The sequence below is a fragment of the Arvicanthis niloticus genome, chromosome 6, assembly GCF_011762505.2.
Source record: "Arvicanthis niloticus isolate mArvNil1 chromosome 6, mArvNil1.pat.X, whole genome shotgun sequence".
Classification (NCBI taxonomy): domain Eukaryota; kingdom Metazoa; phylum Chordata; class Mammalia; order Rodentia; family Muridae; genus Arvicanthis; species Arvicanthis niloticus.
Window position 1 is genome coordinate 94,651,385 of NC_047663.1, and position 25,822 is coordinate 94,677,206.

Here is a 25,822-nt window from a genome sequence, read left to right on the forward strand (position 1 = left end):
GTGCTGGGAAACAAACCTGGGTCCTCTATAAGAATAACAAGTGCTCGTTGGAGGTGTGGCTTTTGTAGCTGGGATAATACTACTGCAAACTATGGCCACTGGGTACTCCCTGACTCCCTGTAGATGTAGAGTGTCATCTCATGTTCTTGGGTTCTAGGAGTAGCCCTACTGTGGGGATCTATGTACCTCAGCACGTTTCTTTGCCTTTTTGCCTTCAGTGCTACAGATCAAACTCATGGCTTTGTGCATGTTAGACAAGTGCTCTGCCATGAGCTGCAGGCAGAGGTCTGTGCACATCTGTTTTGTGCTTGTTTGCTCTGTGTATGTGTGTGTGTGTGTGTGTGTGTGTGTGTGTGTGTGTGTGTGTGTGTGCCTGAATGTGTGTGTGGAGGTCAGATGTACATGTCACGTGTCTTCCTTAGTCACTTTCCACCTTGTTTTTTAAGACAGGGTCTCACTGAACCTGGAGCTCACTGATTGGGCTAGAGTGGCTGGCAGTGAGCCCCATGGACCTAGCTGTCCCTGCACCACTGTCCCAATGCTGGGGTGGCAGATGTTTTTACATGGGTGCTGGGGATCCAACCTCAAATCCTCATACTTGTTCAACAAATACCTGTCCTACTGAGCCCCCTACCTCTCACAGCCCATCCATTAGAGTTGCAGAGAGTTCTGTGAGAGTGTAGGCTCTCCCCCTCAGCTCCACACTCTGTTCATGTCTACAGACTGTGGCAGGCATGCTTTAGGGCTCACTTTGTGCAGCTTTGGAGACTGAGGCAAAGGAGGAAAAAGTGTCCGGTCTCCTGGGGATTTCCCACCAGCCACACTGGTGGTTCAGATCCAGGGGGCATCTAAGGTCAGCCGGCCAGCGATGTTTGGGCAGGGCAGCAATAAGTTTTGTGATTTACCCTGGGCCAGGAGTGAGAATGAAACCTCTTGACAGCAGAAAGAGCCTGATTGGCAGCTAGGCTTCAGTCTGAGAAGCTAGGAGGGTTGGGGTGGGGAGAGAAGGAGGTGCAGGATGAAGGGGCAACTCTTCTTCCTATCTTGGATCTTTGGCTTCTTATTGTTCATAGAGAAGCAGGTGTAGAGACATGGGCCTGAAATCTCAGCAACAGGGAGACTGGCAGGAGGACCAGTCATTCAAATATAGTAAATGCTGGGCACGGTGGCACACACCTTTAATCCTAGCACTCAGGAGGAAGAAGCAGGTGGATCTCTGTGAGTTCCAGGCCAGCCTGGTCTAAAAAGGAAGTTCCAGGGTAGTCAGGGCTACACAGAGAAACAGTCATGAAAAAAAAAGATATTATATATAATACATATAAAAATTTAAAAATATACTTGAATATTTTAATTAAATGTAATTAAATTAATAAAATCTAATTTTAATTAAAAGTTAAATATAAAAATTTTAAATACATATTTAGAATATATGTGGGAGGACATATGTCTCATCCTCCTAGCAACAATAGATAAATATATTAAAAATGTAGGGTGCGCTCAGCCGGTGCTTGGCTGTATGAAGGCAGGAAGTTTGAGGTGGTCGGCAGCAGGTGTCTGAACCTGCTGTGGTTTCAGTCAGTGTGCCGGGTTAGTATTGCTGAAGCTGAGATGATCTGCAGCACAGGTACAGGGAAATCCCTTTTAAAAAACAAGATCCGTACCTCCAGGAAGAAGGAATACACGTGTGAGTATCGAGATTACAAAGATGAGTCCAGATACAAAACTGTTGCAAGGTGCTGAGCAGTCACAAAATGATCCGGATGCAGGCAGTTCAAATCCTTGCCCAGCTGAGGGAAGCCCTAGGGAAATGGGTGACGGGACTAGAGTAGATCCACTTCCTCCAGTTCATTTGGCCTCTAAAGAAATCATAGAGTCCAAGGCACACAAAAAGAAAGCTAGCAGCTTGCATAAATATTTCAGTGTTGTTTGGTGTAAAGCTTCCAAGAAAAACAAAGAAAGGGAAGGCGATGCTATTCTTATTGTGAGAGGAAGGTCCTTCACATTGAAAGATTTGGAAGGAGAATATATTGGAAGGGGCATTGGATATAAATTCGAAGAGCTTGAACATGTAGAAGGCCAAACACTGATGACTGATGGGAAAGAGATAGAAATCCTGGGCACAGTCTCTTCTGAGCACTTCAACAGTGGCAAGTGTTTTCAGTATGGAAGTAGAAAGTCCTGCTGTCCCCAGTGCTCAGGCTGCCGGGAAGTGCTTTTCTAACCCTTTCAAAAGTGTGTGACCATCAAGCCAAGCAAAGGGAAATAGATGGAACGACTGGCAAAACTGCAAACCACGCCATGACCCGAACACACCAAATGCCCTGGGTATGCCGCGACCAGACAAGAGTCACCAGTGGGTGTTTAATAGGAACTGCTCTCCTATTGTGGATGTGGTGATAGGCCCTCCCCTAGTCCATCACCTCCGACCACATCAGAAAGACAGAATCATCTTCCTCTAGAGTGTGTGATGAGAATGAGAGCAATTGGCCAATGTGGTGCTCTTCTTGCTGATAAAATGGGTTTAGGAAAACCGTTGCAGTGTATTTCGCTCATCTGGACCCTAAAGTGTCAGGAACCCTATGGGGGCAAGCCAGTAATAAAGAAGACATTTATTGTTACCCTGGAAGCTTGGTGAATAATTGGAGAAAAGAATTTCAAAAATGGCTGGGAAGTGAAAGGATGAAGATATTCACTTTTGATCAGGGCCATAAAGTTGAGGGGTTTATCAGTTCTACATTTCATTCTGTCCTTATCATCAACTATGAAATGTTACTTCATTCCCTAGATCAAATTAAGACCATAACATTTGGCCTTCTGATCTGTGATGAGGGGCACCGTTTGAAGAACAGTAGTATCAAGACAACGGCAGCCCTTTCTAGCCTCTCTTGTGAGAAGGGAGTAATTCTCACTGATATCCCAGTTCAGAATGATTTGAAAAATTTTTTTGCATTAGTTGATTTTATTAATCCAGGAATATTAGGGTCTCTGTCCTCTTATAGAAAAATACATGAAGAACCCATCATTATGTCAAGAGAGCCTCCTTCTTCTGCGGAAGAAAGTTAGGGGAGAGAAGAGCAACTGAGCTCACGTGCTTCAGTGGACGTTTTATCCTTAGAAGAACTCAGGAAGTCATCAATAAATATCTCCCCCCTAAGATAGAGAAGGTAGTCTTTTGCCAACCAGGGGCACTACAGATTGAACTTTACCGAAAGCTCCTGAGTTCTCAGTCTGTCAGGTTCTGTCTGAAAGGACTACTGGAAAATAGCGCTCACCTCGTCTGCAGAGGAGCCCTAAAGAGCAGTGCAGTCACCCTTGCCTCTTGTTCAGCTCTGTGAAGGGTAAAGAGTTTAGCTCAAGTTGTGATGAAAATGAAGAAAGGAATCTGTGTCAAGGCTTGCTGACTGTTCCCTGCTGGCTACAAACCTCTGCAGTTCTCTGAGAACAAGTCAGGAAAACTACAGGCGTTAGGAAGGCTCCTGCCAGTGCTCCCTGAACTTCGTCCCACTGAAAAGTGATGTTGGTATCCAGCTACAGACAAACCTTGAATATTTTAGAAGTTTGCAAGCGTCATGGATATGCTTGTGTGAGACTTGATGGCCAAACACCAGTCTCTCAAAGGAAGCAAATTTTTGATAGTTTCAATAGTAAATACTGTACTGATTTTGTTTTTCTATTAAGTTCAAAAGCTGGTGGTATGGGACTTAATCTTATTGGAGGATCTCACTTAGTTCTCTATGATATGGATTGGAACCCAGCTACTGACATCCAGGCTGTGTCTAGAGTATGGAAAGATGGTCAGAAACATCCTGTACATATTTACAGACTCCTGACTACAGGGACAATAGAGGAAAAGATGTATCAAAGGCAGGTCAGTAAGCAAGGCCTTCCTGGGGCCGTTGTAGACCTAACCAGATCTTCTGAGCATATCCAGTTTTCAGTGGAAGAGCTTGAAAACTTGTTCACATTACATGAAAATTCACAGTGTGTTACCCATGACCTGCCTGACTGTGAGTGCACAGGGGGAGAAGATCACACTGAAGATGTGTCGGAAGGCCCCCGTCGCCTCTAGACAGTGTCAGTTCGGCTCTCAGAAGTCTAACTCCTTGAGACCTCTGTCCATGTCACAGCTGAAGCAGTGGAAACATTTTTCTGGAGACCATTTCAATCTTCCAGACCCATTTCTTGAAAGAATAAGGGAAAATGTGTCGTTCTTGTTCCAGAATATAACCAACCGAGCTCCTGCAATCTAATGAAGGACTACTTCCTAAAATTCCTTTGTTCCTCTTAAAAATTAATATAGGAATTAAATGTAATTTTGAAAATGAACAAAATTATTTAAATTATGATAGTGAACTTTGCCTTTTTAAATACAATAAAAGCTGATTTGTTTGCAAAAAATGTATATATATCATATTCTAAGATAAGTACTGTTCTATTGAACTACTTCCTCAGCCCAAGAATACACACACATATACAGAGAGAGAGAGAGAGAGAGAGAGAGAGAGAGAACAATAAACTCTGTACTACAGCCCAGATTGGCTATGCAGTTGAGGAAAACCTTGAATTTCTTACCCTCCTGTTCTTTCCTTTTGAATGCTTAGATTACAGATGTGCATTCTATACCTGGCCTCATGTGGTGATGAAGATCAAACTCGGGGCTTTGGACACCTTAGACAAAGAGTTCTACCAACTGAGCCAAATCCCCAGCCCCTAGAACAATATTCTTGTATCAGACTGGCTCGGCAAACTCGTTTACAAACCCTTTAGTTGTCTAAGCACAGCACTTTGTACAAAGCAACTCCAGGTTCACACAGACGCTCTAGGATGTGTTTTGGGGGCTGGCAGCTGAGGAAGGGAGGAGCCTAGCAGGCTTTGGGCTATGGTCCCTCAGCACTCATCGTCCTTGGACTCCTTGTTCGCTTGCTTTCGGACCTTTCCTGGTCCAGGGGCCATCAGCTGTCCAGGGGAGGCTGGAGCCAGGTTCACCCAGCCTGGCCCCTGGGGCAGCAGGTGGCTCTCATTGAGTCTGATGACCCGGTAGTTCTCGTAGTGTACATTGTGGGTGATGTCCTTCAGGTCTTGGAGATGGGAGCTGAATGAGGGGAGGCAAGTCAGTCTGGGCCACAGTGGTCCCAGGACCCCTTTGCAGCCACCCGATCACAGGGGGCCCCACACCTCACCGGATGAGCAGATCTCTCAGGAGAAGAAACTCACAGTGCGCCATGTTTTCCACTGCAAGACATGGACCTAGCACAGCTCTGTACTCTCAGAGTACACAGCTGCTGCCTGCTATGGTACCTTCTGGGACCCACTATTGCCATGGGTCTCCTGTCTTCCCCCACTTCCTCTTTCTTGGTTTATTCAGTCACTCATTAATTCATTCATTGACATACTCATTCATTCATTATTGTATCCTTGGGGCTTGGTTCCTACAACTAGTTGCTAAACTAGTGAATCTATCCTTCGTTACAGATAACACTAGGACCGTTACACCAAAGACAAAATTCATGACTCTTTTTTTTTTTTGAGCCCAGGTCTCATGAAGCTGAGGTTGGCCTCAAACTTGATCAGTAGCTGAGGATGACCTTGGACTTCTGATTCTCCTGCCTCCACATCTCCTACGCTAGGAGTATGGATGTGCTACCATGCTTGGCTCCATATGTTTTTAATAATGGTGATAATACGGTAATAATAAATCAGGGAGCTGGCTGAGGTGGTCCAGGTTTGTAAACTCGGCACTTGAGAGGCTGAGGCAGAAGGAAATCCTATTTTCAGGCACTTCGTGGGGCTATGTTAAGTTTTGGCAAGTCATGGTTGCCTTCCAGGTTTGGGCAGATGCCAGAGGAGGCATGTGAAGGATGCCACGGATGTAGGGTATGCCCTGATTTCCAACCTCCTACTCATTGCATGCCTGCTATCTTCCCAAACTTGCCTTCGATGATGCCCCATTTGGTCTTCCGGCCCAGGACACATCTCCCATTCACTATATGTTCTCGGTCAGCCCCAACCACAGCAAAAGGGATCTGTTCCTAAAAGAGAGAAAAAGAGAATCTGAGGCAGGAGATGGGCACATAAAACTAGGAAGTCCCAGGGCTGGAGAGATGGCTCAGTGGTCAAGAGTACTGTCTGATCTTCCAGAGGACCTGAGTTCAATTCTCAACACCTACATGGCAGCGTACAACTGACTAAAATTCCAGTCTCAGGGGATCCAACATCCTCACACGGAAATTCGTGAAGGTAAAACACCAGTACACATAAAATAAAAGTAAATAAATCATATTTTTAAAAACCCTAGGAAGTCCCAAAACGCCAGCTGGAGTTCATAGTACCCTCACTCCTTCTATTAAACAGATGCATAAATGGTGTTGACGTGGGCTGTTTAGCTCATGGTGAAGTGCCCACAGGGTTGGTTAAGTGTTGGCAGTGTAGCCCATATGGTGGTGCTAGCAACTCCTACATGGATAGCGCAGTTTTGGACCCAGGTCATGGTGGTGCATGCATTGCATTGGGCACAGCATTGGGGAGGCAGAGGCAGGCAGATCTCCATGAGTTTGAGGCCAGCCTGGTCTACATTTGTGAGTTCCAAGACAGCCAGGGTTATGAAGATAGATCATGGCTCAAAAACAAACAAACCACATAACAACAAAAAACTCCCATAAGTAAGAGGTTACTTTAAAAATTAATTACATGTATACATTTGTGTGTATGTGTGCACGCCTGTATGTGTGTGGTACCTGCAAGCCATGAAACATTGTCACAGGACGATTTGGGCTGGTTATCTCCTGAGGGTGGAACTCGGGTCATCTAGCTTGGCAAACACATTTATCCACTGAGCCATCTCACCAGCTTTGTCATAAACCTAAAATATATAGATCTTTTAAATGTATTATTGTAATTAAAAAATATTTTGCTTGAGACAGGGTCTTGCTGGGACCCTGGTTGTTCTTTAACTTGCTATATAGACTAGGCTGGACTTGAACCTACAGAGATCTTCCTACCTCTACCTCCCAAGAACTGGGATTAAAGGTGTCTGCCACCATGACCGGCTTTGTTTTGGGTTTTTTTTGTTTGTTTGTTTGTTTGTTTTAATTATGTTTATGTATTTATTTTTAATTTTTAATTTTTTATATTTATTTATTTTACTTATATGAGTACACTGTAGCTGTCTTCAGACATACACCAGAAGAGGGCATCAGATCCCATTACAGATGGTTGTGAGCCACCATGTGGTTGCTGGGAATTGAACTCAGGACCTCTGCAAGAGCAGTCAGTGCTCTTAACTGCTGAGCCAGTTCTCCAGCCCTATGTATTTATTTTTCAAGATTTAAAAACAGTGGTTGGAGAAATGGCTCAGTGGTTTAAGAGCACGTGTTGCTTTTACAGAGGTCCCAAGTTCCATTTCTAGTATGCATATCGGGCACACGCATAACTCCCTGGATCTCCAGCTTCAGGGAGCAGACTTCACTCACTTCTTTGGGCACATACACAGACACACAGGCAAACACATAAGTACAAAATAAATTAAAAATATTCAAAAATATTATTTTAAATTATGTATATGTGTGAGTTTGTATGCGTGAGTCATGTGATGGGTGTTGAATTCCCTGAGCTGAGTTACAGGTGATACTGAGCTGCTTAACTTGAGTTCTGTGAACAGAACTTGGGTTTCTGGAAGAGCATCCATCCAATCTCCTGACCTTTGAGCCATTTCTCCAGCTGTCTGTCTGTCTGTCTGTCTGTCTGTCTGTAGTTGGTTCTTTTCTTCCACTATATGGGTTCCAGGAATAGAATTAAAATCACTCAGCTTGACAGAACTAATTATTGAGTCTTCTTACCACACCTTATTCTTTGGATTTTAAAAATTCGTTTTCTGCCGGGCATGGTGGTGCATGCCTTTAATCCCAACACTCAGAAGCAGGCAGATTTAAAGCAGATAAGTGTGAGGCCAGCCTGATCTACAGAGCAAGTTCCAGGACAACCAGGGCTACACAGAGAAACCCTGTCTCAAAACAAACAAACAAACAAAGAAACAAAAAAACCAAAGCAAAAAAAAAAAAATTTGTTTTCTGAGACGGGATTTCATCTATCCCAGATTGGCCTTGAACTCATGTAGCCAAGGATGGGCTTGAATTTCTGATCCTCCTGCTTCCACCACCCAAGTACTGGGATCAAAGGGTTACAGGTATGTACCACCATGGCCTTCATCATTAAAACATATTTGATTTTATTATTGTTGTTTGGAATGGTAGAGATTAAAATCACAGCTTCGTGCATAGCAGGTATGCATTGTGACTCTGTGCTAGTTACCGAGGACCTGGGATGTTTCTTTTCTGTGGTGATGGGGACAAAGCCCAGGGCTTCCAAACACTCTACATACAGGCTGTTTCATTGGCATAGAAGGAAACCCATTGTTTTCTCTCCTCTGCAGCTCCTCCCAGGCCACAACTGCAGGGTTGAGTAATTGCACAGAGACTGTCTAGCCCACAAAGTCTAAAATATTACTGTCTGGCCATCCACGCAGAAGTTTGCCAGGTTCTACACTTGTTGACTTACTTGCGGTTGAAAGCAGAGATTCAAACTTGTCAGCTCCACAGTCCTTGGCCTGGTTTTTTGAAATAAGGAATCACGATATATCCCAATCTAATGTAACATGTAACACAGACTGGCCTTGTATTCACAATCCTCCTGCCTCAGCTTCCTGGGTGCTGGGATTACAGACCTATGCTACCACGCCTGGAACTAAGAGTTAAATTTTTGTTTGTTTTCTTCCAAGACAGGGTTTCTTTGTGTAACCCTGGCTGTCCTGGAACTTGCTCTGTAGGCCAGCTCAGAGATGCAGTTGTTTCTGCCTCCTGAGTGCTGGGATTAAAGATGTGTGTGTGCTTCACCACCACTGTCTGGCACATTTGTATTTTTTACTCATTTATTTTTGCGTGAGCGTGTGTGTGTATGTGTGTGTGTGTGTGTGCATAAACATGTCAGAGGTATATGTTTTGCACCATGTCTGGCTTCCCTTGTATATTTTACATTTTGATTGTCTCTTATTGTTGAGTAGTAAGAGTTCTTTATATGTAAGAATGTATATAAGGATGTATGTAAGAATGGCTCTCCAGGTAGAGCCAGGCTGGCAAGCATTTTTTTCTATGGGTTGTCTGATAAGAGCCATTTGTTGCTCATCTTGAATTTGTGGACAGATGAGGAAACTTTACACAGATACACACATTTCCTGGGATTGCAGAGAGGGATCAGTTTTCAGATGTAAAGGTCAAATGCCATTGGTGTTGCTGGCCTTCGCACTGTCTGCATCTTACCCGGATCTTACTGTTGAGGAGCCTGTCATTGACGTCCTCGTCGAAACACTTCTGTGGGTACACATCAATGCAGTGAGTTTTCAGGTTTTGCTGGATCTGGGGAGCCAAGTACAAATGACCTCAGTTCACCAACCACTCTGTTCCCTGCCCATTGACCCAGCTCTGCCTTGGACACCCAGATCACCCTGCTCCTGAAAGCATCTCGTTCTTCAATGGTTAGGCTGTCAGCCCTGGCAATCACAGGTACCACATTCACAGTCCGGCACAGCCGCCGCAGGAACTCAATGTCCAGGGGCCGTAGACTATAAGACAGTAACAGTGGGGCTTGGGTGGATGAGTGAGGGAAGTAAAGCCAGCCCAAAGCTGCTATCAAGGATCCTTCTCATCATGCCTACCCCCATCCAAGTGGCCCTCCCCACAGCCAGTGGGTCACCTCACCAGTGGCCAGTGGGTGGCACAAAGTACACACAGCAATGCACACGGGTGTCGGGGATGTGGCGCTGGCGGGTGATGAGAAGCTCCTCCTGTAGATACTGCTCATACTGTTGGTTGATGTAGCTCAGGATAGGGTCCCAGCTGGGGCAGAGATGTCTCCTCAGTGCCACCCCCAGGACCCACATCTCCTGGCCTCTGGGTGGTCTATCTACATGAGCAGAGACACACACAGAGACCTCTGCCTCTCGCCATTGAGGTTGAAGATTTCCTATTCATAAAGTGAGCATATTAATAGCATTTATTGGCTCAGCCTGGTGTAATAGGCCAGCTCTTCAAGAAACTGAGGCAGGAGGATTATAGTGAGTTCAAAGCCAGCCTGGATAATTTAGGAAAACTGAGTCTTGGAATAAAAAGCAAAAACTGAAGCTGGGATACCATTCGATGTTTGCTAACACATACCACACTCTCTGTTTATTCTCCAGCATCAACACATGCATATGCTAACATACATGTCATCTGTATATAAAATGCATAGACTAACATACATATCATATGTATATAAAATGCATAGACTAACATACACGTCATATGTATATAAAATGCATAGACTAACATACACATCATATGTATATAAAATGCATGTACTAACATACATGTCATATGTATATAAAATGCATAGACTAACATACATGTCATCTGTATATAAAATGCATATACTAGCATACATATCATATGTATATAAAATTTGCTTGCTTATTAAATGACAATTGGTCACCAGCATGGTTCAGGACACCATTATTTCTCACCTGGTGACTTGGTGGGTGCAAGAGTCATTGTGTATATGTCTCTCTGTGTGTGTGCACGCGCGCGCACATGTATGTACATGTGTGTGGAGGTCAGAGGTCAGTCTTTGGCTCTTTTCCTTAGTTGCTCTCTATGAGCTCTCTGTGTAGCTCTGCCTGACTTGGAACTCTCTATGGAAACGAAGCTGTTCTTGAGTTCAGAGAGACGCACCTGCCTTTGTCTCCTGAGCAAGTGATGGGATTAAAGGCAGGTGCCAGCTGGGCATAGTCGTATGTGTTTTAATTCCAGCACTTAGGAGGCAGAGGCAGGTGGATCTCTGTGAGTTTGAGGCTAGCCTGGTCTACATAGTAAGTTCTAAGACATCCAGACCTACTATGAGCCAGAGCTCGCTATGTATAGTGAGACCACGTTTCAAAAAGAGCAAAAGACGGGTACTACCTCACCTGACTTTACCTTGTATTTTGAGCTAGACTGATTAGCCAGCCAAACCCTAGGACCCTCCTGTCTGTTTCCCCAGTAATAGGACCTCAGGAATGCATGGCCATCCCTGGCTTCTCTTCCCACCCCCACTCCCCAACCCCCACATGAGCTCATGGTTTTTAATCTGGGAACTAAGCTCAGATCCTCACGTTTTCAAGACAAGCACTTTACATCTCTCCAGCCACCCAAGAATCTCTTCAGTCCTCTGCTGGGTCCTCCCTGCTCTTGTCAGCTCAACACTCCAACAAATCTGCTGACCATGCTCTTGGAGATGGAGCCCAGGGTTCACACATACTGTGGAGGCATTCTAACGCTCAAGTGTAACTCAAAGCTATACATATGCTCAGCCCATTCTTCACTTTTTCTTCTGACATGACAGTCTTGTAGCTCTGGCTGGCCTTGAACTCATGACCCTTCTGCTTCAGTTGGAAGAGTCCAGGGATTACAGAAGTATAGATTTCTGGTGCTTTTATTGAGCACCAGTTCTGTAGTAGACAGCTGCCTGAGACCTGTGCATACTCAACACGCTTCAATTTTGGAGAAAGAGAGTAGTACACACATTGTATACAGAAGGAAACAGAGCAGGATGGTTTCTCACAGACCTTGCAGGGACAGGGGCTGCCCACCCCAGGACCCACCACTTGTCATTGTTGATCTGGTCTCCAAAGCCAGGTGTATCTGTCACCGTCAGCTTCAGCTTCAATCCCTTCTCTTCGATGACTGTAGAGGGAGAGACATGAAAGACTATGGCCCTGGCTGGGCCTCGGGGGGTGGGGGGCAGGGTCACTCACCATGGGTCACAGAGTGCAGCTCCAATGTCTGTGGCATGGGTACATCCAGGTTGGGTACAGTTGACTGCCATACTTTGGACTTGAACAGTGTGTTCACCATGGTGGACTTGCCTAGCCCACTCTGCCCTAAGATGCAGAACACAGTGGCCATAGTCTGTTAGGATATGTATCTCAAACTATTTGTATATGTGTAAGTGAGTGTGTATGTGTGAGTGTGTGTGTGCGCACACGGGTGTGTGTGCACGTGTGTGAGTGTGTGTTCGCACGTGCACATGCACCTCTGTGGGATGGTTTGAATGAGAGTGGCCTCTGCAGGCTCATATGTGAATACTTGGTTTCCAGTTAAAAGCAGTAGATGTGGCCTTATTGATGAGGCAAGTCACTGGGCGTGGCCTTATTGATGAGGTAAGTCACTGGGCGTGGCCTCGAGGTTTAAGAAGCCCAAGCTCAGCCAGTTAGTCCCTCCCTCTCTGCCCATGTAAGTCTTCAGAGCAAATGTGAGCCTCAGCTGCTGTTCCCATGCCTCCAACCCATGCTTGCCTGCTGCCATGGCTTCCTGCCATGAGGATCAGAAACTGACCCTCTTAAACACTAAACAAACCCTACATAAATGATGGTTTTTATAAGTTGCCTGTAGCCGGGCATCATGGCACACACCTTTAATCCCAGCACTTGGAAGGCAGAGGCAGGCGGATTGTTGTGGGTTTGAAGCTAGCCTGGTCTACATAGTAAGTAAGTTCCAGGAGAGGCAGAGCTACATAGTGAAATCCTGTCTGGAAAACAAACAAGCTGTAGTGGGTTGGCCTGATGCTGCTTGTATTTAAATGCTAATGTTGGCTCCTCAAGACAGTTCTGCTTGGGACAGTACCCCATTCCACTTCAAGGAAGATACTGAACATCAATTACCTCCATATAGAGTTGCTTCAGTTGTGGCAGGCTAGCCACTGAGGGAAAAATGCCCTAACTTTATTGCAAACAAAATGCTGTCCAAAAAGAACAAATGGATGCAGGATAGTTGATTGCAAACTCTCCCAAGACAGGGTAAACTAATTCATAATTCATAATTCATAACTCCTGCTTCATTTAAGGTCTGTGAGATGTTCTGGGCCAGAAGTCTGAAGACAGATGCTCCAATGTTACAAGCAATACTGGGGACTGTCCAGCAATATAAGCTATCTCTGTTATTTCTTGATTTTTGGAGGCTGCAACCCTACACTTCATACATTCTCAATTTTGTTCCTTCTCAAATCTCTGATGGGGTTGAAAATTAGATATAATCTCACAATTGAACTTGTTTAGTGTAAAAGGTGGTGTTCTAGATTTTTTTTACAAAATGTTTTCTGGATGGTAATACTAAATTGAAAGATGATTTAGGCACAAAATTTTAAACTCATTAAAATAAGATAGATGGTAAAGTACCTCATCTAAATTACAAAATAAAAAGACTAGACTTTTAAATGTAATTCATACTTGATAATTTTCATAATTGTTTGTTACTATAAGAAAAAGAGCCTTTTTAATTGGACAAAAAGGGGGAAATGTAGTAGATTGGCCTGATGCTGCTTGTATTTGAATGCTAATCTTGGTTCCTCAAGACCTGGTTGCCCCAGAGGAGAGGGAGTCTGCACTTAGACTCAAGTGACACTGTATGACCTTGCCCCCCAAGATATTTCTGACTGGTAACTAAAGATGCTGACAGCCGATAGCTGGGCAGAAGGGACATAGGCGAGGTTTAGGATTTCTGGGCTTGGGGTTGGAGGAGAACCAGGAGAGAGAGAGAGAGAGAGAGAGAGAGAGAGAGAGAGAGAGAGAGAGAGAGAGAGAGAGAGGAAAGGAGGGGAGGGGAGGGGAGGGGAAAGGAAAAGAGAAGAGGCAATGGAGGAGAAGCCTCCACAGGTGAGGTGAGTTATGAAAAGGTGGCCCTGAGGACTGGCCATTTGGAGTTAAGAGCAGCCCAGATGAAATATAGTAAGTAGTAACTCAGAGTTCTCATTAGTAAAGTAGATGCTAATAACATAGAGGGTAGGTAGGTATCTGCCCAGCTCTTGCACTGTTCAAGGCTTAGTGTAAATATTAAGGTTGTGTGTGCCTTTTATCTGGGAACTAAATGATCAAGGCAGGGTAGACACCTCAGATTGGGATTAAAAAATCTTTACAACACAAACAAACAACGAAAAACTCAAAACAATAACAACAACAAAGTTGCCTTGGTCATGGCATCTCTTCACAGCAATAGATCAGTTAAGTAAGACAACGTGAGTGGGCATGCATGCATGCATTTATGCATGTGAAGACTAGATTCACCTTTGTGAGTCCTTTGCACTGCTGGGAATGCAAGCAGGCACTGCAGCCCGCCTTTCTACTTGGCTCTGCAGCCTCAGCCTCCAGTTTTCATGGCTTATGTGGGAAGAACTACTGAGTTGCTTCTCCATCTCTCTGACCCACTGCTTACAGATGCAAGTACAGTCTCAGGGATCTGTAGCATCTGCTTGTTTGTTCCTCTAAAGATATGTTTATGTTTATTTTACATTTGAGTGCTTTGGATACACACACGTCTGTGATAACATATGTGGATCGCCCTCAAGAGGCCAAAAGAGGACATTGGATCCCCTAGAACTGGAATGACAGTTGTGAGCTGCCACGTGGGTGATAGAAATTGAACCCAGGTCCTCTGGAAGAACAGCTAGTGATCTTAACCACAGAACCATTTCTCTAGGCCCCTCTCTTTCCCACTCCCCCAGACAGTGTGTCATGTAGCCTAGGATGGTTTCAGGCTGGCTAGGTTACTCATGAAGACTTGAATGCTTCCTGACTCCATTTCCTAAGTGTTGAGATTACAGGCATGCATCACCATGCCCAGTTTCTGTAGTGCTAGTGACTGAATCCAGGGCTCTCTCTCTCTCTCTCTCTCTCTCTCTCTCTCTCTCTCTCTCTCTCTCTTTCTCCCTCTCTCTCTTCTCTCTCTCTCTCTCTCTCTCTCTCTCTCTCTCTCTCTGTGTTGGGAGCCGACTTTAGTAGAAAGCAGCTAGATCAACTTTGCAGCCATCTGGAACCATATACCCTGATGAAAGACTTGGTTGTCAAAAGCCTATAACAGCTGAAGCACACTCTGATAAATATATTGTCTATCCCACATAGCTTGTTTTGCTGTTTAGTGACCTCAGCTGTATGGTGCACGTGGTAAAGTGTTTTCACCTGTGTTCTCCTGCTTGTGTATATAAATACCTCAGAATTCCCTTCAATAGAAAAGACTTGATCACACCCTGTCTTGTCTCCATTCTTCATGTCTCCTGCCCCAAGAGCCCCACTCTCTCTCTTGACTAGAACACCTTGCCCCAAAGTGTTGAGGCAGAGCACAGGTCCCAACACTTTGGCCCCCAAGCGAGTAAAGGCCACAACATCTCTCTCTCTCTCTCTCTCTTTCTCTCTCTCTCTCTCTCTCTCTCTCTAGGGTTTTTCTGTGTAACCCTGGTTGTAGACCAGGTTGTCCTGAGTGCTGGGATGAAAGGTATGTGCCACCACTGCCCAGATCCCTCTCTCGTTTAAAACACCTTGTTTTGTTTTGGTGTGTGTGTGTGTGTGTGTGTGTGTGTGTGTGTGTGTGTACATATGTATGTAGATGCACATACAGAGGAATAAGAGGAAAACTTTTGAGAATGGGCTCCTCTTCCACTCTGTGGGTTCTAAGCCATCTACTGAATCAGGATCAGTACTGCAGCACAGTCATGTGTGGTGAATCAGGATCAGTACTGCAGCACAGACATGTGTGGTGAATCAGGATCAGTACTACAGCACAGTCATGTGTGGTGAATCAGGATCAGTACTGCAGCACAGTCATGTGTGGTGAATCAAGATCAGTACTGCAGCACAGTCATGTGTGGTGAATCAGGATCAGTACTACAGCACAGTCATGCGTGGTGAATCAGGATCAGTACTACAGCACAGTCATGCGTGGTGAATCAGGATCAGTACTACAGCACAGTCATGTGTGGTGAATCAGGATCAGTACTACAGCACAGGCATGCGTGGTGAATCAGGATCAGTACTACAGCACAGTCATGCGTGGTGAATCAGGATCAGTACTACAGCACAGGCATGCGTGGTGAATCAGGATCAGTAAGTACTGCAGCACAGTCATTCGTGGTGAATCAGGATCAGTACTGCAGCACAGTCATGTGTGGTGAGTCAGGATCAGTACTGCAGCACAGTCATGCGTGGTGAATCAGGATCAGTAAGTACTGCAGCACAGTCATTCGTGGTGAATCAGGATCAGTTCTGCAGCACAGTCATGTGTGGTGAATCAGGATCAGTACTACAGCACAGTCATGTGTGGTGAATCAGGATCAGTAAGTACTGCAGCACAGTCATTCGTGGTGAATCAGGATCAGTTCTGCAGCACAGTCATGTGTGGTGAATCAGGATCAGTACTACAGCACAGGCATGCGTGGTGAATCAGGATCAGTACTACAGCACAGGCATGCGTGGTGAATCAGGATCAGTACTACAGCACAGTCATGCGTGGTGAATCAGGATCAGTAAGTACTGCAGCACAGTCATTCGTGGTGAATCAGGATCAGTTCTGCAGCACAGTCATGTGTGGTGAATCAGGATCAGTACTACAGCACAGGCATGCGTGGTGAATCAGGATCAGTACTACAGCACAGTCATGCGTGGTGAATCAGGATCAGTACTACAGCACAGGCATGCGTGGTGAATCAGGATCAGTACTACAGCACAGGCATGCGTGGTGAATCAGGATCAGTACTACAGCACAGTCATGCGTGGTGAATCAGGATCAGTAAGTACTGCAGCACAGTCATTCGTGGTGAATCAGGATCAGTTCTGCAGCACAGTCATGTGTGGTGAATCAGGATCAGTACTACAGCACAGGCATGTGTGGTGAATCAGGATCAGTACTACAGCACAGTCATGCGTGGTGAATCAGGATCAGTAAGTACTGCAGCACAGTCATTCGTGGTGAATCAGGATCAGTACTGCAGCACAGTCATGTGTGGTGAGTCAGGATCAGTACTGCAGCACAGTCATGCGTGGTGAATCAGGATCAGTACTACAGCACAGTCATGTGTGGTGAATCAGGATCAGTACTACAGCACAGGCATGTGTGGTCGCTGCACTGGAAGGCTCTTCATGATTATCCTTAGCTGGAGCAATCCAGTTCTGGCTGATATCTCATATATTTCATTTCAGCCTCCTGTGAGCTGTTAGGTCAGATGCCCCTGCAGATCAGAAGACTGAGTCCAGGACAGGTGAGATGCCTTCATTCATCCTCCCCTCTGTGGCTCTGCCCCTAACTCACCTACTACCATGATATTGAACTCAAACCCAGTCTTCATAGCCTTGATCCGCAGCTGGTCTAGCACAGCCTCAATGCCCACAGGAGCAAACATCTCACAGGGTGGGGTCCTGGGGCTGGAGGGCCTCGAAGAGCAGGGAGAGGGTGGTCGCCTCCCATCCATGGGGCCAAGGGTACAATGGTACCTGTTGCTGGGAGATTTTTGGAGAGAAGTGTTGTGTTGCTATGACTGGGCTCAGAGGGGCTACTCTGAGTAAACTTTTAAGAAAAAGTCTTAGGTGGCAATGGTGCATGCCTTTAATCCCAGAACTCTGGAAAAGAGACAAAGACTTTTTATACTGCAGTTTTATACTGTAGTCTAGGCCAATCTGGAACTCCCTATGTAGCTTAGACCAGGACAGTCTTGAGTTTGTGGCAATCCTTCTGCCTCAGTTTCCTAAGTGCTGGGATTATAAATGTTTACCAGCATACCTGGCTGGAAGTTCTCACTTCTAAACGCTGACTGAGGGTGTTGTTCCTGGCTATGTTCTATATCCTCTGGTAAGACTGAGTCTCCATGATCTCAGGTGGAAGGCTGGGGGCGTTGAGTCCCCATCCTGAGACATGCTGGTTTCAGAAATTCCCCCTCATCCTTACAATAGGATGTCAATGACCCTCCACTCAGACCCTAGTATTTATGTCTAGACTGGAGTCCTTAAAGAGTTACAGTTGGCAGGAAAGTGCTATTCATATCCCAACTTGGGGAAGGAGCTCAAAGAGCAGGGTTGGAAGAGATGAAGAGACAGACAGATCTCAAAGGAAAGACACACACACTCACACACTCATTCACACACAGATCAGAGGTAGGTTATAATGCCTGGGAGGAAGAAGAGCAGAAGGACAGGGACCCGTGGGCAAGCAGCAGAGGACACAGAGAAAGAAAAGCTGACTCATATAGCACCTGGTGGATGAGTCCCTTTGGGGAGCTGGGAGTAGCTGGCAGGCTGTGCTGAGGGGGAGGGGAGGGCTGGCAGTTAGCCACAGAACCCCAGCTTCCTTCCTCCTTCCTGTGACCTACCCCCTCCCCCTCAGGCAGGAGGGGCTAAGGCCAGGGACTTACCTATTCCTGCTTCCTAAGCCCTTGACCCCAACACCTGGCAATGACCCTGACCTAATCACACAAGACTCCCAGATAGAGGGGGATCCCAGGCACCCAGTCAGCTCCTGCATCAAGACTCTAGGTTGATAAAACCCAGTTCCGTTTCCCAGTCCCTGAGCCTTAGCTTTTGGGCCACTGTCTAGAAGTAGGCATCCTCCTATGGGTTAACTACAACTATCCACTGGGGAGCCCTGGGATGCTAAGGAATCTGTACCCTATAAAGTGATGTTTACATCTCAGGCTAAGAGAAGCTCAAGGTCACCCTGGGAGGAAATGGCAGAGCTGGAGAAGCAGTCAGGCTGTTTCTTCCTGTTTCCTGCTTACAGGAAAATATCTTATACCAGTATACTTTAGATGAGAAGAAGGCATGGTGGAACATACCTGAAATTCCAGCACTTGAGAAGCTGAGGCAGGAGGATTGTGAACTTTAAGCCATCTTCAGCTATACAGCTAGATCCTGTCTCAAAAAAGAAAAGAAAAAAAGGTATGAGGTAAGGCTGCAGAGATGGCTCAGAGTTAGAATGACTGCTCTTACAGAGGATCCAAGTTAGATCCCTAGCACCCATACATGATGGCTCACAACTATGAAAAACTCCAGTCCTGGGGGATATGACAACCTCTTTAGCCTTCTAGGGCATCACACACACAGTGCACAGACATGCATACAGGCAAAATATCCATACATAGAATAACAGCAAAATTAGGAATAACTTAGAAAGTATTAAGGCAACATAAAAAAATTAAGAAAGTAATATGCAGAGTGCAGAGGGAAAGGGGAAAAAAGAAGAAGGTGCAGAGGGAGCAGAAGGAGCAGGCAGCCTGGCGGTGGTGGCGCATGCCTTTAGTCCCAGCACTTGGGAGGCAGAGGCAGGCAGATTTCTGAGTTCGAGGCCAGCCTGGTCTACAGAGTGAGTTCCAGGACAGACCGGGCTAAACAGAGAAACCCTGTCTCAGAAAAAAAAAAGAAGAAGAAGAAGAAGAAGAAGGAGCAGGCAGCTTCTCCTTACCATGGGACAGAACAGGTCTTTTCTTAATAACAAGGCAGGCTTAGTCTTACTAAAGAGGACAAAGCTTTCTTCATACAGACTTGGGTTTAATTCATTTAGCAGTAAAAGGGTAGAAGCTTTTTCTCTATATATGCAATAAAGATTGGAGCTCATTCTTCATCCAGAATGAGTAAGTTCTTTCTGTACTGGTGCTTGGGCTTTTGCTCCATAGGCATATGTAAGTGTGGATGTGTGTGTGTAAGTATGTAATTGTGAGAATGTATGCAAGCTGGACCCAACTGGTTTGACTGGAGATGTCTGAATGTGTATGAACCTGTACATAAATTTATGTGAATTTATCCATATTTATTTGCATAAAGTTTTTTTTTCTTCATGTGTGACTTTCTTCTCCTTGTTCAATAGAAATTTATTACTCTAAACCTCCCCCCAGCCAGACAAAGAGAGGCTTCTGGACAAGAGGAAAAAAGATTTAGCAATTAACCCTTTACTTAATCTCTCCCACCCCCAAACACCCGAACCCCAGCCTCCTGCTGTTTTACTATGAGGTACCAAATGCCAGAGACTGCAGTTTTCTGACCTGAAAGGAACTCAGACAGGCAGGTCAGCTACCACAGCAAAGTGACTTAGACTTAAGATAGATAAACATTTTATTATTAAACAGCAACCCTAAATATCTCCTAAGACCAAGTCTTGTCCCCCCACCCTCCTGCCGCCACTCTTCCCACTCAGAGAAATGAAAGGCCTAAGACTCCCCAGAAGGGGACCCCAGGGGGACCCCACTCGAGTCTCAGGATGGCAGGCACCCAAGGACGCACAAGAGACCGACTTGTTGCAAGCACACGAGGTGGTTTAATATCAGAGCTCTGGGCCAGCCCATATCTCCATATCTCACATAGAAGATAGGGGGACTAACCCCTCGGCTCAGGGGTCTAGGGTTTATATATGGGCGGGGTGGGGAAAGGGGGAACTTTTGTGCAGGTGTACATGATTGGTTGTTTTATTTTTTTGAACATCAGCAGGCTGTACTGGTCCATGGGGGCAGGGTGTAGTTCCTCTTTTGGCCAGTCAGTTTCTGGGATGTTTCAACAGGCCTTTGTCTTGTAACTCCACCTCCTCTGTAACTAATTAACTGGGCTCAAACCTGCCGACAGGCATTTTTAACTATTTAGGTTAAGGAAAAGGAATCACAGGGCTCTGCTATTTTTATTAGTTTGGGCCTATTTCAAAATTTTCTTTCAGAACCACAAGAAAGAAGTGGTGTTTGGGATGCCCCTCTCCTCCCCAGCAACAGCCAACTGTAACTATACCTTCAGGTGATACAGCATTCTCTTCCTGGCCTGGGAAGGCACAGTCTACACACACACACATAAATAAATAAATAAATAAATAAATAAATAAATTTAAAAATATAAAAATAAATCTTTAAAAGGGGGTGGGGAGAGGACTGGAGGAGATGGCTCAGTTTGTAAAGTTTTTGCCATACAAGTATGAAGATTTGGGTTGAGATCCCCAGCATCCATCTAAAAAGTCTGGCATGGTGATATGTGCCTGTAACCCCCAACTTTGTCTCTGGGAAGCAGAGACAGGCAGTTTCCTGGGGGTTCACTAGCCAGCTGGCCTAACCAATGAGCCCCAGCGAGACCCTTATTTCTCAAAAAGGTGGGAAATGACTACAGAAGATCCAGATATCAACCTCTGTCCTGCACACACGTGCATCCGTATCCACACACAGATGTGCAGACACATACAAACATGTACATATACACACTGAAAATAAATAAGTAAGCCCCTGGACACTGTCCTCTTGAATGGGCCGGATGCCTCCTTAACACGTTACTTTTAAAACACTGTCATATGCCCAGGCTGTTCCACATGTAACCAAAGTGCTTGGATTACAGGTGTGTACAGCTGCATTTCGCTTTTTCTTCCTTAACTCTAGACATGGTGGACTTTCTGTAATGCAAGCTTTGGTTGAGCTGTTTCAAATGCTAGTCACATAGAGGACCAGATCCTATGACAAAGATTCCACAGCCTCCAGCAGCAGGTGTTAAAAGTGGCCAAACCTTAGGGATGGAAGGCTGTGAGAGGGGTGGAGCTTAGGGATATGAGTGCCTGTACAAGACCTGTTGGCTTTTAGATTACTGGAGATTACCAAGCAGTGAAGTTTACTCATGGAGAGGGTACTTGAGTGGTTGACTGTTAGATTTTAACCCAAAACTTTTAGGCTGCTGAGGTGGCTGAGCAGGTGTGTTGTTCCTTTCAACTGCTTCCATGAAACACTTGACAAAAGCAAGCTGAGGAAAGGGTTTATTTGGCTTAACCTTCCACATCAGTTCATCATCAAAGGAAGTCAGGACAGGAACTTAATTAAGCAGGGCAGGAACCTGGAGGCAGGAACTGATGCAGAGCCCATGGAGGGTGCTACTTACTGGCTTGCTCCTCATGTTCTTATAGAACCCAGGATCACCAGCCCAGGAGTGGCACCACCCACAATAGGCTGGGCCCTTCTCTGCCAACCACTATTTGAGAAAATGTCCCACAAGCTTACCTACAGCCTATCTGTCTGTCTGTCTGTCTGTCTGTCTATCTATCTATCTACTTATTTATTTGTTTTTTTTTTTTGTTTTGTTTTTTTTTTTTTTTTTTTTTTTTTTTTTTTTTTTTTTTGAGACAGGGCTTCTTTGTGTGTTCCTGGAACTCGCTCTGTAGACCCAGCTGGCCTTGAATTTATTGAGATTTGCCTACCTCTACCTTCCAAGTACTGGGATTAAAGGCACACAACCTCACCACCCTGTGTAGAAGTATTTTTTTTTCAGTTGATGGTCCCTTTTCTCTGGTGACTCTAGCCATGTTAGATTGACATAAAACTAGCCATCACTCATTGGTGACAACGGGTGACAATGCCATATGGCTTGTCTTTACAGGCCTTACCCCCAAAGTACTCACTTTACCTACCCTAGTTTCAGATGGTCTCTGCTCTCTTTTGCTCTCTTCCTCTTGAGCTTCCCCACTTCTCGCTTGCCTTCAAGACAGCACTGTACTTCGGAATCAACTCCAGGCTGGAGTCATCTGAGAGAAGGGAACGTCAGTTGAGAAATGCTTCCATAAGATTGGGCTGTAGGTAGACCTGTAGGGCATTTTCCCCCCTTTGTTCTAGACAGGGTTTCTCTGTGTAGCCCAGGCTGTCCTGGAACTCACTCTGTAGACCAGGCTGGCCTTGAACTCAAAAATCCACCTGCCACTACCTCCCAAATGCTGGGATTAAAGGTGTGCGCCACCACTGCCTGCCAGGCATTTTCTTAATCAGATGGGGAGGGCCCAGACCATTGTGGGCAGTGCTATCCCAGAGCTGTGCTTTAAGAAAGCAGGCTGAATAAGCCATGAAGAACAAGCCAGTAAGCAGTACTCCCTCATGGCTTCTGTTTCAGCGCCTGCCTCCAGGTTCCTGTCTTGTTTGAGTCTCTGACTTAGCTTCCCTCAGTGGACTGTGACTCAGGATATGTAAGTCAAATAAGCCCTTTCTTTCCCAAGTTGCTCTTACTTATGGTGTTTTACCACAGCAATAGTAACACTTACTAGGACAGACATTGGTTCCAGGGACTAAAACCATGATCTAGAGTCAACCCTGCCTTCCTTGTTTTTCCCAGCTACTTGATCACAATGAAATACAAGCAACTAACACAGCATCCCACTGTTCTGAGAAAACTTCACAGGATCACGGAATTCCCACATCATCCTGAGGCTGGGTGTGGTCGCACATACCTTTAATTCCAGGGATGGATTTCTATGAGTTCAAGAACAGCCTTGTCTACATAGTGAGTTCTAGAACAGTCAGGGCTATATAGAAAGACAGTTTCTCCAAAACAATTTAAAACAAAAGAAGACAAGACAAAACAAAAACAACCCCTCCCCCCAACCTAAGTACCTGAGGAAGACACGGGCCATGTTCCACTTTATAGACATGACTACTAAAACAGACAGTCAGAGGATGTACCTAATCTTACACACTGCCATGGTCTTGCAGGCTAGAAAATCAGAAGATATCTATCCCCTAACAGCCCAGCCAGTCTTCACTGGAGTCTGGTCTGTATACCTTTAAGAGAATCTGCATGCTCTCTTTGGAGCTTCTGAGCCTGAGGTCTGTCCCAGTCACAACAGAAAATGAATCAATTAAGTGTATTTATGACTTTTCATTAGTTGCTTAATGTCACAATGCCCCAGCTTTCTTTCTTCCCTTTCCTTCTTCCTTCCTTCCTTCCTTCCTTCCTCCCTCACTTTGTTTCTTTTTTCCTTCCTTCCTTCTTTTACTGCGCATGCGAACACATCAACCCACGTGGCACAGTGTGCACGTGGAAGTGAATGGACAATCTGACAGAGTCCTCTCCATCATGTGGGTTCCAGGAATTGATCTCCCGCTTACCCAGCTCGTTGGCAGCACCATTACCTGTTGAGCCATCTTGCTGGCCTCCCCAATCCTTTTAAAAAATAGCTTCATGAACTTCGGCCTGGCTTCAAGTTTATTATGTAGTTGAGGACAGCCTTGAACTTCTTATTTTCTTTTACCTCTAAGTATGGAATTACAAGTGCAGTTCATGTGGTGCCGGGGATCAAATCCATTGTAGGCAACACACCAACTCGGCTATGTTCCCAACCCCCAGTTTGCACATGTGGAGGGAGAAAAAGGGGGGACTAGTGAGGTTATCTCTTTGTAATCACTCTGAATAAGCCAGGGATGTATGCTGTGTCAGATGGGGGGCCCCAACACTGGATACTCCCCCTGCCCAAACCATTAAGAGCCACACGAATAAGAAATTGTTGACATATGTCCACATGTGTCTAGGCTGAGCACAGCATCTAGACTCTCAGGTGCCAAGAATACAGGAACAATGAGACCTGCTTTCACTGGGGGTCACCATTCCAAGGGCAAGGACCCCAAGCCCTTATGGACTCTAACCCTCTGGAATGTGAGTCCCCATTAAACGCTTTTTTAAAAATAAGTTATCTTGGTCATGGTGTTTGGTCACAGTAATAGAAAAACAACTAAGGCATCTGGGATACTAAGAATAGGTGACAAAAATTCCAGGGTGCAGAGCAACTGTTAGCTCTGTGGCTTTCCTTCCTAGGCCCCTGCAGTCAGCTGGCCCCTGGCCTTTGCCTGGCAGCAGGCCCTGGAGAGGAGGGCGGGGCTGGTTGCTAAGGCTTCAGGTGGTGCAGGATCCCGGAAGCAGGAAGCAGTGTGAATTCCCAGGACCTACCTGGCTTGGGGGAGAGGGTGCCACTAGAGACAGGTGGGGACACTGGAAGCAGCCTTGCTAGGGAGAGAGGAGGTAAGGGGATGGTGGGTGGGTTGGGGCTGCCCAGGTCAGGGTCAGCGTGGGGGCCAAAGGTCTAGGGGAGACAAGTAGGTCTGCGGAGGAGCTGGTGGGGCAGAGGTTGCTGGGTCTGGAGCAGAGGGAATGGAGGAAGGGGGGTGGAACAGTGCAGAGGCTGAGGAAAACAGAGGGGTCAGGGGTCATTTCAGGGTAGGGTCAGACTGTGTACGGCCTGAGAGAGGCCTGGACTGAGGTGGCCCTTTGGGGGGCTGGGGCAGGTAGCTGAGATGGGACTTTCTGCTGATGAGCTGAAGCATAAGCTGGAGGTCACTGCAGAGGAAGTACTGGGGAGGCTGAGGAGCCGGCAGCTGTTCCAGTCTGAATGGGACATCGCTGCCCTTGTGGTCTTTCTCACGTTTGCAGGTGAGTGCAGCTCCTGATACAAGGCCCTACCCTGGTGTTAGGGCAGGGCCACATTTGGGTGCCTCTCTGGTCTCCAGGCACTGTGGTGGTGTTGCTGTTCCTGGTTGTTGTCCACTGCTGCTGCTGCTGCTGCTGCACCTCCCCCAGGCCCCGGAAGGTGAGCCCCGGGAAGGTGAGCCTGGGAAGATGAACTTAAGAAGGGCGGGTGCCCCTCAGAGATGAGGGCTCCCATAGAAGCCGCCCTCATAGCTGCACTGGGGTGGGCAGGCAGAGCTTCAGAGTGTTACTTACCAGGCCCTTCTGTTTCTCTTGCAGGAAAAGCCTAAGGGCATGGACAATTTGGCCCTGGAACCTTAATGCTAGCTTGCCCTTGGCATGGGCCCTGCTGGATGACAGTAAAGAGCCATGTTTGCCAAAGCCTGAGTTTGGATTGTGTTGTAATCCTGCTGGGGGCAGTGTGGTGCTTCCCTTTTACAGTCTGAACTTCCACTAACCCGTGGGGCGCTCTGCAGTCTGGGCACAGGTTGTGATGTCAGCATTCAAGAGGCTGAGGCAAGATTATGAACTCCACCTCAAAGGCGGAATTGAAAATCAGGAGCCGGGCGGTGGTGGCGCACGCCTTTAATCCCAGCACTTGGGAGGCAGAGGCAGGTGGATTTCTGAGTTCGAGGCCAGCCTGGTCTACCGAGTGAGTTCCAGGACAGCCAAGGCTATACAGAGAAACCCTGTCTCGAAAAAACAAAAAAAAAAAAAAAAAAAAAAAAAAAAGAAAGAAAATCAGGGCATGAGAACAGGGGAGACCATGGG

The 25,822-nt window shown here is 46.1% G+C and overlaps 2 protein-coding genes, 1 long non-coding RNA gene and 1 pseudogene across 9 annotated transcripts; 2 read left to right on the forward strand and 2 right to left on the reverse strand.

Moving 5' to 3' along the window:
* The first annotated feature begins 1,494 nt into the window (after positions 1-1,494).
* Positions 1,495-4,634, forward strand: LOC117710379 (DNA repair and recombination protein RAD54B pseudogene; annotated as a pseudogene).
* Positions 4,635-4,748: 114 nt separating this feature from the next.
* Positions 4,749-24,462, reverse strand: Septin12 (septin 12). Of its 3 annotated transcripts, none has more exons than XM_076937338.1 (12): positions 23,725-24,462; positions 22,236-22,349; positions 18,655-18,730; positions 17,139-17,326; positions 11,822-11,947; positions 11,669-11,750; positions 9,750-9,887; positions 9,496-9,613; positions 9,312-9,407; positions 5,933-6,029; positions 5,181-5,232; positions 4,749-5,092 (listed from the first exon to the last, which is right to left on the reverse strand). In XM_076937338.1, the coding sequence occupies exons 4-12, from the start codon at positions 17,296-17,298 to the stop codon at positions 4,888-4,890; spliced, it is 1,074 nt and encodes a 357-aa protein (XP_076793453.1). In that variant the 5' UTR covers positions 17,299-17,326; positions 18,655-18,730; positions 22,236-22,349; positions 23,725-24,462; the 3' UTR covers positions 4,749-4,887. The 3 variants fall into 3 exon arrangements, with proteins under 3 accessions (XP_076793453.1, XP_034362423.1, XP_076793455.1); XM_034506532.3 differs by having other exon boundaries at positions 23,043-24,462; XM_076937340.1 differs by lacking the exon at positions 17,139-17,326 and having other exon boundaries at positions 22,236-24,462.
* On the forward strand, positions 24,461-25,432 carry Smim22 (small integral membrane protein 22). 5 transcript variants are annotated; one of them, XM_076937341.1, is made up of 4 exons: positions 24,461-24,607; positions 24,871-25,015; positions 25,093-25,187; positions 25,331-25,432. In XM_076937341.1, the coding sequence occupies exons 2-4, from the start codon at positions 24,880-24,882 to the stop codon at positions 25,370-25,372; spliced, it is 273 nt and encodes a 90-aa protein (XP_076793456.1). In that variant the 5' UTR covers positions 24,461-24,607; positions 24,871-24,879; the 3' UTR covers positions 25,373-25,432. The 5 variants fall into 5 exon arrangements, 3 of the variants coding, with proteins under 3 accessions (XP_076793456.1, XP_034363181.1, XP_076793457.1); XM_034507290.2 differs by having other exon boundaries at positions 24,463-24,607; positions 25,093-25,172; XM_076937342.1 differs by having other exon boundaries at positions 24,473-24,568.
* Positions 25,075-25,639, reverse strand: LOC143442880 (uncharacterized). Its single transcript, XR_013111462.1, has 3 exons — positions 25,510-25,639; positions 25,307-25,400; positions 25,075-25,206 (listed from the first exon to the last, which is right to left on the reverse strand). It is a non-coding gene; the product is annotated as an uncharacterized LOC143442880 (long non-coding RNA).
* Between the last annotated feature and the right edge of the window lie 183 nt (positions 25,640-25,822).

Excerpts from the sequence above, each read along its gene's own strand:
- Septin12 (XM_076937338.1), bottom strand. The coding sequence starts at position 17,298 with ATGGATGGGAGGCGACCACCCTCTCCCTGCTCTTCGAGGCCCTCCAGC. Across the intron at positions 9,888-11,668 it reads CAGATCAACAATGACAAGTG|CTGGGACCCTATCCTGAGCT; the intron begins GTGGGTCCTGGG and ends TCTCTGCCCCAG. Across the intron at positions 9,408-9,495 it reads GAGATGCTTTCAGGAGCAGG|ATCCAGCAAAACCTGAAAAC; the intron begins GTGATCTGGGTG and ends TTGGCTCCCCAG.
- Smim22 (XM_076937341.1), top strand. The coding sequence starts at position 24,880 with ATGGGACTTTCTGCTGATGAGCTGAAGCATAAGCTGGAGGTCACTGCA. Across the intron at positions 25,016-25,092 it reads GGTCTTTCTCACGTTTGCAG|GCACTGTGGTGGTGTTGCTG; the intron begins GTGAGTGCAGCT and ends TCTGGTCTCCAG. Across the intron at positions 25,188-25,330 it reads GGAAGGTGAGCCCCGGGAAG|GAAAAGCCTAAGGGCATGGA; the intron begins GTGAGCCTGGGA and ends TTTCTCTTGCAG.